The 12,031-nt window shown below is 42.2% G+C and overlaps 1 protein-coding gene across 3 annotated transcripts in view; it reads right to left on the reverse strand.

The window, feature by feature from the left end:
• Nucleotides 1-11,489, reverse strand: part of rbfox2 (RNA binding fox-1 homolog 2) — a 44,328-nt gene extending 32,839 nt beyond the window's left edge. For all 3 annotated transcript variants that reach the window (XR_013771829.1, XM_079264604.1, XM_079264603.1), the window contains exons 1-2: nt 10,428-11,489; nt 1,720-1,770 (exon numbers count right to left, since the gene is read on the reverse strand). Coding sequence is in view for 2 of the 3 variants with exons in the window: in XM_079264604.1 (XP_079120730.1) it covers nt 1,720-1,770; nt 10,428-10,679 (303 nt within the window). In the remaining variant the exon portion in view is untranslated. The remainder of the gene's footprint in view (nt 1-1,719; nt 1,771-10,427) is intronic.
• Between the last annotated feature and the right edge of the window lie 542 nt (nt 11,490-12,031).

Raw genomic sequence — 12,031 nt, forward strand, 5'->3', positions numbered from 1 at the left:
TCATGCAGTTTCTTGTCATGTTCAGCGAAGCGAGAACACATGATCGAACTTGGACTGGCGCATGCTGTGATGACCCAAACGTCTCATTATCCAACAGAAACAAACAATCCAGTCAGGCACAGAAGGAAAAACAGATGTAAAGTTGACATTGTTTATGTTGGATTTTCTGAACAATAAAGCACAGTTTGAATTTATAAAGACACTTTTGGATAAAAACTCCATCTTGAGCATGTTTACTTCCAAACAGGCAAGTCCTACATGTAACATGGGACTCATCTGCACTCTAATGTTGCGGTGCAACTAAATGGAGTCACGCTGCAAGTTTTGAAAACTCCCAAAGTGCATCATGTCAAAACCATTTACATGATTATTCTTTCCAGCTTCATAAATTTGTGATTCGCTTTCATTTCCAATTCATATTCCAAGTTTTGTAGGTTAGGTGTTTGGTTCTTTGCATATAACAAGAGAAAAATATCTCAATTTCAAACTGATGTTATAAAGCAACACCAGACACTTTGAACCTGAGAAAAAACCTAAACACTTATATGGAATACCAATCAAAAGCAACAACTACCGATGAGTAGGTGTGTCCACACTCAACCAAATTCTGCTTTAAATTGCTCCAGATGACACAAAAGCCACCAGGTTTCATAATCCATCTGAAAGAGAGCCATCTCTTGCTTCACACACAGTTCCTGCTACTCTCCAGGCCCTTCCTTTCAGGATCCTTTGATCAACATCATTCTCACACTACTGCTGACAGTTTAGCACCTCAGTGTTGTGGAAGCCTCTGCTGCTCAGTATTGTTTTTTCCTCTCTGCCTTTTTTTTTTTTTTTTTTTAAATCCCCAGGTCACTTCACACCTCCAAGCCCCTGAAGAAGCAAATCCTTGACTGACTCTATTCTATTCAGCAAGAGATTGTTCACACAAAGCAAAACTATACGAGTATCCTTCAAACATCATTTGGAAGGAAATAACTCAAAGTTCGCTTATCTTCCAATGAAATAAAAAGGCTCTAATTGACTCGGAGGCATCCACAGCATCCACTTAGCGGTATTAGAAGAAAAGAAAAAAAGAAAACACTGTTATTGCGGCAGATGAAAGCGTATGGGTAAAGTCTAAGACCGATAAAGTGCAGATAAGGAGCCAGAGGTTGCCAGGCATCAGAGAGCGAGGGATGAAGGGATTACGGGCAGAGCATGGGATGGATGAGTGGATGAACAGAGGATGATCTGAGGATTAACCAAATAAACTGAGCAGTCTAATAACACAATCAGACGGCTAATACAAAGACAAGCAAACAGATTGTGTACTCACACGCGGCCAAGTTCGCACAAAGCGTGTGATGCAGCTGATCATTTTTTCCATGAGTGTGTGCGTGTGTGTGTGTGTGTGTTTGGTGGGCAGCAAAACTAAAACACTGCTGCGTTTAAAGGTTTAAGGATGAAATAAGCGTGTTCTACACGCTGAGCCATGATTACTATTATTGAGGGTGGAAAAGGAGAGTAGGTGGAGGATGGGAATGGAAGAGTGATGATTGTGGAGGCATGTCTTCTGCTACACAAGCAGCAAATTAAAATCTGCACCCCCACCTTGTGGCTTACAGAACTACACAGACACAAACATATTACTGCTGCAAGTGCAGTGCAACCAAAGGAGCTTCTGGAATGTGGGTTGTTATGCAACGTGGATTCTTGCAGGCATCTGATTGCCCTTACCTGACTGTGAGATGGGTATCCATGGTAACCAAGGGTCAAAGGATCATTGTTCTGAAAGAGAAGAGGAGATTTATGTCAACTTAAAGTGTAAATTTGGAAGCAGACCAGCCAATTCATATTTCCTTTAGTTGGTAATGCCATTTTATCCCCCCCCCTCTTCTATGTTTGTCTTCTACATTTCCAGTTTGCATGGCGTTTTTGGATCCTAATCAAATTAGCTGCACTGGTGACACAACTCCTGCCATCTCCCACCTCAGCCTCCTCTCGAGTTTTCCAGTCAGCGGGTCTTTTGTCTGCTTGTAAAGACGTGATAACAGGGGGGGGGGGGGACACGACACGAGTGAGTTCATGTAGGATGTAGATGAAAGGCAGGAATGAAAGAACGAATGTCACCATGGCTCTTAAACCACAAATAGGTCAGGAGTGTCGGCGTGCATGAAACCCATTGGTGTGAAACTCCATCAGGAGCCCTGATGGAGTTTCCCCTAAAATGGTTTGCAAGCGACTTTATTTGTGCTCGTTCTGGTGTTTAGGATAATTTATTCCATTAAAAAGGCTGCTTTTCACCGCAATTATGACACACTTTGATAAGGAAAACAGATTTGCTCGTCTCTGACTTCATATCAGTAGATTAGAAAACAGCTCAGCTCCTCCCTCTTCTCTCCGTCCTTCCCCTGTGATCTCCCTTTCATGTGGAACCAATGTCCCCAGTCTGCTCTGTCCCCGGGGGAAACCACTTTGCTCTGTGCGCTTCGAAGCTTGAGTTCGCCTGATTAATACTGTAGCCATCTCACTCTGGACCCCACGAGGCCATTTCACTAAAACTGAACACAACACATCCAAATGTAAGAGGCAGAGCCGAGGAGGAAGGAGCAGGAAGCGCCTTCGTGATTGAAAAATACAGCTTGTGTGAGTCTATCTCAGAGCCAAAAACGTACTTAGTGAACTGGCTTTGGGAGGTAGAAGCTCTAAATAATGAATCACCTTTTAGAGGCTTGAATAACATGAATAAAGTATAAAGCTTCTTTTGCAACGAGGACAAACTCTAAATGCGATATACTGAAGGTATGGGGAAGCCAAACCAAAGCAGGGGGGTACACATAGATTTATGTGCCATGAAGGTGTGTGTGTGTGTGTAAAGGGGGGGGGGGGGGGGGGGGGGGGGGGGGTGTTGAAAGACGTCTGAAAACATCTGGAATTCATACATGCAAGAGGCTGAATAAGGAGCTGGCAATGCAACGGGAAACGGACAGCGTTAGAAAAAGAAGGGATGGAGGGAGCAAAGACAATGACTCATACATGAGCAGAGTCATGTGCTTAATTTCCTTAAGGAACTGGGAGGGATGGGATGGGGAGGGCGGCGTGGAGGCAGCACAAAATGAGCGCGTCTCAGCCTCGGTACAGGAGAAACAAAAAGAGGATTCTGTGCTTCACGCAGCTGTAGTTCATATTTTTCTGGCGTGTATTCGCCGATGCCGACAAACAAAGCAAACAGCCAAGGCCTGTCCGGGGGGGGGGGGGGGGGGGGGGTTGTTGCTGGGTTTGGGGCGGGACGAGGAGGCGGAGAAACGTGGGGAAAGACTGGCGGGGCAATCAGGAGAAAGTAACTAAATGACCTGAACTCAACATATGGCAAAGAGGGGAGGGAGATGGTGGGGGGAGTGTGGGCATAATCCAGCGTGTGTGTGTGGGTATAAACATGAAACTTGCTAAACATTACAGGTTACAGCAGGTGTGTGTGTGTGTGTGTGTGTGTGTGTGTGTGTGATGTCTAATTTGGTCACAAGGCTCGTGTCTATTCCTATCGTGCCTTGGGACAGCTGCTCTTCTGAGGAGGAGGAGGAGAAGGAGGAGGAGGAGGAGGAGGAGGAGGAAGAGAGGAACTACACCACTCTGAGAGTCATCCTACCTAACTGCAAAGCAGGGCACTCAATACACTCAAGAGGATGTGAATCCACTTCTACCACAAAGCACTTATGTGCTAAGCCTCCAAACAGCCAGCGAGACCATTTGAAGTTTATTTTCTCTGCGTACACCTCCCATTCCTCCGACTGTTCGCAGCAAACCTACACGTGCCTCCTCCAGGGGATGATGGCCAGAGACAAAGTGGATTTTGGAAGCTGGCTTGACAGTTCTGGAAGAAAGATAATCACGTAGCAGCGCCGGCTGCCAAATCACATGCTGCACGAGGAACCCACGGTCCACTGCTGATCTTAAAATAAAAAACAGCCATTTTCTTTTTCCCATCAGTTTCTTTTCCATCTGATAAGAGCCGACTAGCATTTGCTTGCAATTATCCGACTGCACACACCGACTGCTTTACATCATAACTCGTTTGCAACATCCTGGCAGTGAAACTGAAGCCTGATGCTGTGCTTCTGAAACCGATGTTGATCCCCATATTAGGAAGAACACTGTGGCCGATGAGGAGCGGAAACTAGTTCCATTTGCTCATGAGAAGCAGTTTAATCACAGACAATACGGGGTGGAGGAAAGAGGAATACAGGAGAGATAAAGCTGTTTTCACGTGCTTAACGCAGCCTTGAAACTTTCAAGACATTATAAATGTGTAGCAGCTGAATCAGTTGGACTGGATATGACACAGACCACAGGCTGAAAGCTCCCTAGTGAGCAGCGCTGCCTATGTGCCACTGAGCAGGTAAGCAACGGTACGCGGGTGTAATTTGGGCTTGAGGTTTTAGTTTGGTGAGATTTTTTAATCTATTTATTAAATTTAATTAAGTATTTTTCTCATTTTATTATATTTATTTATAGGGGTGGAAAAATCGAATATCGGGATTTTTTTGCTTCACAATTTTAAAATCGATTTTTTTGTTTAAAAAAAAAAGTTTTTTTTTTTTTTTCAAATAAATTAAAATAATCAATTACAAATTTTTTGTTGTTTTTATTGATCTTTTTACTTGTCTTCTTGGGCATTATAGCAGCAGAATGAAGGTCTGGCCACTGTGTTGTTTTTTTTCTAATTGAAATCAAGGAAAATGACGAGCAAAAAGAGAGTTTTATACTTTTTTTTTTTTGTTTATAATCTACAAAAATTAGCAATATCAAAGAATTGTGAGAATCACAATTTAAATCGAATCGGCACCCAAAATCGGGACAAAAGCATATCATCACAGCCCTATTTATTTCGTGCCTGAAGGTTTTTATGACGAGCACGAGCAGCTGGTTGTCAACATTTTTCCTTAAGAATCGATAAAGTTTCTCATCGTGCATTCATGAAGTTTTGGCTTCAACAGAAAAGCAGCCAATGTAACAAATATGGTGACAAATATCCTTTCAACACAGACTAGACACTTTTTTCCATCTTGGTCTACCTAGTCACCTCTACTAGTACCTAGTATTTCTTTGTTGTAAAAATATGATATACTGTATCACACATATATTGTGTAAGTGTGATTGGGGATCTGTGAACAATATCCAAAGTTCACAGCTAATAACTCATTTAGTATCATTGACCAGATTATGTAACCTTTAGCAGCTAAACCTTCACTGATTCTGGATGTGGGGGGGTTAAAATGAAGAGAAATGTTTAAGGAATAAGAAAATACTATGGCTGTGACGATATGCATTTGTCCCGATTTGGTTCGATTCTTTTTTTTTTTAGGTGTCGATTCAATTTAAATTGTGATTCTCTTGATTCTACGATATTGTTAATTTTTGTAGACTAAAAACAAATGGAAAAAAAATTTAAAACATTTTTTTCTCATCATTTTTCTTGATTTCAATGTGGAAAATGCAACACAGTAGGCGGACCATCATTCTGCTGCTATAACGCCCAAGAAGACGAGTAAAAAGATCAATAAAAACAATTTTAAAAAAATGTTAAAATGGATTGTTTTTATTTGAATTTTTTTTTTAATTGATTTTGAAATTGTGAAGCAAAAAATCCCAATATTTGATTTCCCACTCTTAGAAAAACCCCCACATAGCCTGACTGTCTGCTCAGCTGTGACTCTTATTCTGCTGAAGGTACTGCACATGATGTTACAGCCACCGTAAACAATGGAGTTTGGTAAAATGACTTATACTATTTTTTCTTTGTTATACTCAATAAAATAAGATATAGTTGTGATGAGCCAATGCTAGCTGATAATACATAGATTAGTTGTGCTTTATTAGCAGCTGTTTTGAGTTTAACAACAATCTGGTGTGAAACTCCGACAACAAACAGCTGAACCTTAGTATTAATTAGAAAAAATAGCTGGGGTTGGTCATCTTCTGACCAGTTACACTAACTTCTAGTTGCCAGAGGTCAGAACTGGAGAAAAAACTGCAGCAACACTTGGAAAGAAGAAAAAACATGTTTGTTTTTTTTTATTGGTTATAGAATCGATACTGATAAATATAGAGTCTCTATATTTGGGCATATTTATACTCTGGTATTTAATACTTTGATAATAGTGAGTCAAAATATCAGATTTAGTACTTTTAATATTAAGATGCCACTCTGGTGACGTAAAACATGCCATTTGATTCCATCTTTGACAGTTTTAGGTAATAAAATTGCGTGGAAAGGCGAGCCAGTGTTTTTCTGCTGTGTCACATGATCATAGCAGTCACATGTCATGATGATGGTGTCGACACTTCAGTCATTGAGGTTGTTTTGATATTTTACTAAATGAATGCAGGCTATTGTGTATTATGTGTTATAAATATATCATACTACTATTACTTTATTTTACATTAAATAAATCTCGTACTAATCTGAAGTTTTTTGCTCATTAAGATTTATTTTATCCATGTTTTTTTTAACTCAGTACAACTTAGTTTTGTTTTAAATGCGTTTCTTTCATGTTCTAATGTTTCTGACTTTTATTTATTTTATTTTAACCATTATTTTACCAGGTGAAATCAATTGAGAAAAACTTTTCATTTACAGTAATATTGCTCTGGAATTAAAAATATGAACACTTTACAGCTGTGATTTTCCTTGAAGGGACAAGAAGTATCGATATCGATGAACTTACGGTATCGTTTTGACAGGAAAAGTGTCAGCATCTCCCATCCCTGTTTTGGTCAAATATAAAAGTAAACTTTTTTTTTTTTTTTAAATGGAAATATATGGAAGATGTTTTGAGAGAATATAAAAACGAATGAGGGGTGTGTTTGAACTGATGGTGATGCTATAATGAAAAGTTTTATATGTAAAACCACAAATGAATCATTTGCTTTTCTTCATTCTTTTAAACAGGATTGTTGCTAAATAAATTTGATAAGAGATGTGCAACGCTCCACCAGTCAATCACTGCCAACCAGTAGAACCCACATGAGTAAAGACCACAGGAAGTACATTATCTACTCACAATACTAGTTTCTTCAAGTCCTGTTTAGTTAGTAATTATATTTTTGATTTGCTAAATAAAGGATGTTATTAAATAACACATTAACATGGAAATATTGGAAAATATATTGTATTGTGATGTTAATACACAATATTGGTCTTATAACATCTAATCAAAATATTATGAAAGAAGATTTGCAACGTTTTTTCCCAGTTTTTAGCTAATTGCTTTGCATTTCATTCAACTCCCCAATGTTTGCCACTGATATGAGGAAGATGTGGGTATTGGGAATGTTTTAAGCCAAAGAAAACCTGATATTGTGACAGACTGAAACCAAAACTTGGTTTAAGACAAATCTGAAAAGTGAAAACTAGATGCTAACCAACACATCAGAGAATCCTGAATTATTTAACCCAAAAAGTGACTTTAAAGCTCATTAAGCATACATAAGGAAACGCGCCGGCATGTAGAGTTAAAATGCTTCAAAATGTTTTCAAATGTCACAACAGCAAAAAGTTCTGCATCATGGAAATCCTGAAGCTAACATCTTACTTTTAGATGAGCTAAAATGAATATAGCACTCTGCACAATCAACGCCGGATACTCTGCAGCAAACCATCAGTCAGCTGCAGTTAATATGTGAGGATAACTGCATTTCAGGCACATCAGCTCGCTCCTCCAACAGCATCCCAAAACACTACCGGGTCCTGTTAAAATATGCATCAGTCAAAACATTCCTACCAGCAATTCATCACGGAAAAAAATGAGATGCCCTCATCTAAAAAAAAAAAAAAAATACAACACACACACACACACACAAGCACAAAACAAATATTCTCAGCTGGCTGTGCAAGAGCATTTTTCTTGCTGACATTTTCATACCATTTCGGCGCCGGGGCTGGTATGAAAGCTCACAGGGGTGATCCACCTACATTAGTGTCCTAGTCAAGTCATTTGTCCCCAGCACTGTCACCCGAGGCGGGCCCTTATCAGGTTCCAGAGCGAGCCCGGGTTCCTACGCGGACTGACAACAAAGCACAGGCCGCTCAGCTCTCAGCAGCAGACCGGATGGATACGGGAGCAGACAAGCTCCTCTCAACATTCCCAACAATCCGACTGGAGCTGAAGATGTGGGGTGTTGTTATAAATCCTCCGTTTCCTGGAGTGGGGAAAAAAAAAAAAAACAGGACTTCCCCTGATACTGCACAGGAATACAAAGCAGACTGCGTGTTTTTGAAGTTGGTGGGAGCAGAGAGGGGGAGGATATTCATTTAAAATCCATGCAGTTGGATTATAAACGCAGCATCAGCACAAAACTGCTGAAAGCTCTCTGCTTTTTTTTTTCTTCCACTTGCTTTATTTGCTCCCCCTTTTGCTGAGCCTTCAGTCGTCTTCTGCACGCTGCACCGGTTTACAAATGCTTTGTTGCTCGGCTAACACGCTGCGGATCCGACCCGACGGAGCAGTTCTTCCCCTGCACGCTGATGACATCACGCCATAATGAGGGAACCGGCCATGTCGATGACCAAATGGGAAAAGATGCCATTATCAGGCTGCGGCGGTGCAAAGAGAAAGCTGTTTGCTACAACCACACCCCACCGAGCTGCGCTCACATGCAGGGCACAGTTCAACTCTTGCCATTATGTCAGCAATAAAGAAGTTTTTTTTTCCTTTTTCAAATCAAAGACGGAAAGGATTAAGAAAAGGAAACTGCTTTCTGAAAGGGAGGGTACAGACTGCTGTAATATTTTCCATCCTCCACAGATTAGTTTCACAGACGCACTTCATTCCACTTTTACAGACATTTCTCAGAAAGCCACTTGGAAAAGTACTCAACTAAACTTACACAACAATGTCAGATGAAAAGGGATAAAAATACATCAGTGGAGGCTGTTTTTCTAATCTAGATCATTGTGTGTGTGTGTGGAGGGGGGGGGGGGGGGGGGGGAATCTTTATTCTTTCTCTTATGTAAATAATAAAGCTAGAAATAAACCCCAATTTCATTCTTGATGAATTCATCCATCATTTGGTGTAAAAATGTCAGAAATAATTAACTCAATTGTTAAATATTTTTAAATCAACATAAGCAAACAGCTGAAAACTGGTTTGTTATTGTCTGAAAATTACTTCAGTAATTGATAATTAACTTTCTAATTAATCACCCAACTTCGAAATTTATGTCTCAGCAGTATCAGTGTTCCATCGGCCTTCGCCTTAAGTAAAGATCTGAGATCAAGCTGGTTATAAGCCCCCCCTTACGCTCTGTTTCAGCACGAGATGTGATCCTATAAGCTGGAAACAAAGCCTCTTTACTGCCAGTGATAGGGCAAATCTGTTCCTACACTGCCAGACTGCGATGGGGAGGGGAGTATCTTTCCCCACTCTCATTTCCAGACTGCCCAGTAGGTCCCCCCCCAATGCAGTCAGGCACACGCTCTTCCATTCACATGTGTTTTTAAGTGCATTAGGTTTGCGAGCCTGCCTGTCAGCACTCCCGGACAGCATGGCAATGTAAAGCCAGCCATTTACTTTTCAAACAGGAGCAAACAGGCCACTTCACCTCCATTACTGCCTCTTTCAGCGGTGGAGAAATGGCTTTCTGTCGTCCAGTAGAGTACTTCAGCCTATGTAATCCACTCTAATGATGCCCTGCCTTCCTGTAATGCTCTATTAAATAACATATGACCATTTTTGGATCAATCAGGGAGAGAAGAACACATTTACTGAAAGACAAGGGGTTAATAGCTGTTGGGGGGGGGGGGGGGGAGTAAAAGGTTTAAAAGTTTGAAAAACAGCAGGAAACCAAGGATCAATGCAAATATACTGAGTTTTCAGCCCAAAAAAAGCTAGGGCTCTTTGGTTAACCTCACACACCCACTATAGTTTACCCCCCCTCAAAGATCAAAACAAACAAACACTAACATGGGTTATGACTGTAAACCCAAGAAGGGCTTAACGCTCCTGACTCAAATGAAAGTGTTTTAGACTTCATAACTAAAGGTCAGGTTTGTTTACATTGTCCCTGTGCTGGAACTCTGGGATTTATGGATATTAAACCAGCTGATGTTTTTAAAGTAAGTGTCTGAGGAGAGTGGCTCAGCCTTACGAGCAGAGGTGCAACCTGGTTGCTGCAGTTGTCTAACTGGGAAGCAGTGGGCTACATTGTAACCACACCAGAACACATGTGCAGTCTTGTGCAGCTGTGAATTGTGTTGGTATTTACAGCACAGCTGCTAATGGAGTACATGGAGGGCCTAATGCTGCAGCTCCAACTACAGTATCTGCAACCACCGCTTAGACTGAATAAACACAATGTAAATGCAGACAAAGCTGAGTGGGTACAAAGAAACTGGGTTTAAATAAAAGTAACAGAGACAACCCCTTTTGTTTGCTTTACTATTTACCTGGCCGACCTCGCCGATCCCTCCCGTGCCGTCGATGCGGGGACGCTTGCACTCCGCCCCGGTGGAGTCCACCAGAACGGCCGCTGCCTGTCCGTCGGGCTCCGGGTCTCCGCGCTTCATGCCCCGCACAGCTGCAGGAGCTCCAGCCGGGTTGGGGTGCACCCCGGCCATGGTGTCCAGCTCTCTATCCCGGTCTATGAGAGCCCGGGACACTGGCAGCATGATGGAAGCAACGTCGGTCGACATTAACATTTAAAATCTCTTCTTTTGTTCCCTTTTCTCAGCTGAACTGGGGGCTAAGATCACCTATCGGATCTTCTGAGCTTAAAGTCAGTCGGCGGAGGGTTTAAAAGAAATGTCTTAATATGCCAAGTTGCCTTCACTGCTCCTTCTCCCTCATTCTTCTGGGCCTCTGTGTAATCCCTCTCCAAAGAGTTGGTGTTTCTAATGTTTTCGCTCCACGGTCAGGAAATTTCCTTCCTAAACACAGCAGCTCAGTGTAAAAAAGAAAAAAAAAATGTTCCCCCCACCCCCCCAAACAAAAAAACACAAGCAGGATTGTCAGTCTGATTTCAAGCAAAGCAGCCCCCCTGTCTGCTGACCGTGTATTTATTTACTGCCTTAGAGGCCTACCTTATTCCAGATCATAACAAAACCCCAAATAAACAAACACCGATCCCAACAATGGCTCCTGAGCCAGTCTACCGCTCAATGTCCATTTACTCCGTTTTTTTTCCTCTCCTTTTTTCCTTCCGAGTGCTGGAAGAGCGCAACATGAACACCCAGCCGCAACCTCAAGACGAGAAGCCCCTCAACATGTCCTCCCTGTCGCCTTTTCCCTACCAGCCACAGGCTTGCACCACAGAGGAGAGGTTCACTGAAAGCCAATCCTCCTCAGCTCGCTCTTCCCATGTTTTCCGCAAGTCTGCATTTATGGATAGGGGGGTGGGGGAAAGACTTTCCTCTCTTTAAAAAAAAAAATACAAAAGGAAGAGAAAGGACGGACTGAAGGGCTGCGGTGTCTCCTTCTCCTTCTGTCGATTAGTATTTTCTTCCCTCTCTTCGTTTTCCCGGCGGTGTGTTCATGTAGCGTGTGTTACAGAAAGGCAGCCGTCCTCCCTCCCTCCCTCCCTCCTCCTCTTCCCTTGCTGTAGTCATTCCCCTCCTCCTATCTTCCGCTCTGCCTTTGAACGCTGAGCCAGGCAGCCATGCAGCCTGCAAATACACGCAGTGTGCCGCAGTGCTTCCATACATTTCACAGAGGGGAGGTGTGTGTGTGTGTGTGTTAGAGGCAAAGAGGAAAAGGGGGGGATAGCCCTGACAGACTGCCATGCTTCTTAAGAGTCAACCCCCAAACCTTTAAATCAAATTACCCCCCCTCCTTATATGTCGGGCTGTGCGCAATTCTCCCAACATGCGCAGTTTTGATGGATTTCCCGGCTGTTTAATGGTGTCACATTACACGGCTCGACATTAAAGGGGGTGGGCTTCTCTGCAAGATTTTATGCCCAACTCATTACACAACCAATGGCCAGGCCAAGGTCTTCACACGAACCCAGCTGTGAGTCATGCAGCATGAAGCGCCTCGTGTTCCTCTGGCATTT

This window comes from Telmatherina bonti, assembly GCF_933228915.1.
Source record: "Telmatherina bonti genome assembly, chromosome: 3".
Lineage (NCBI taxonomy): Eukaryota > Metazoa > Chordata > Actinopteri > Atheriniformes > Telmatherinidae > Telmatherina > Telmatherina bonti.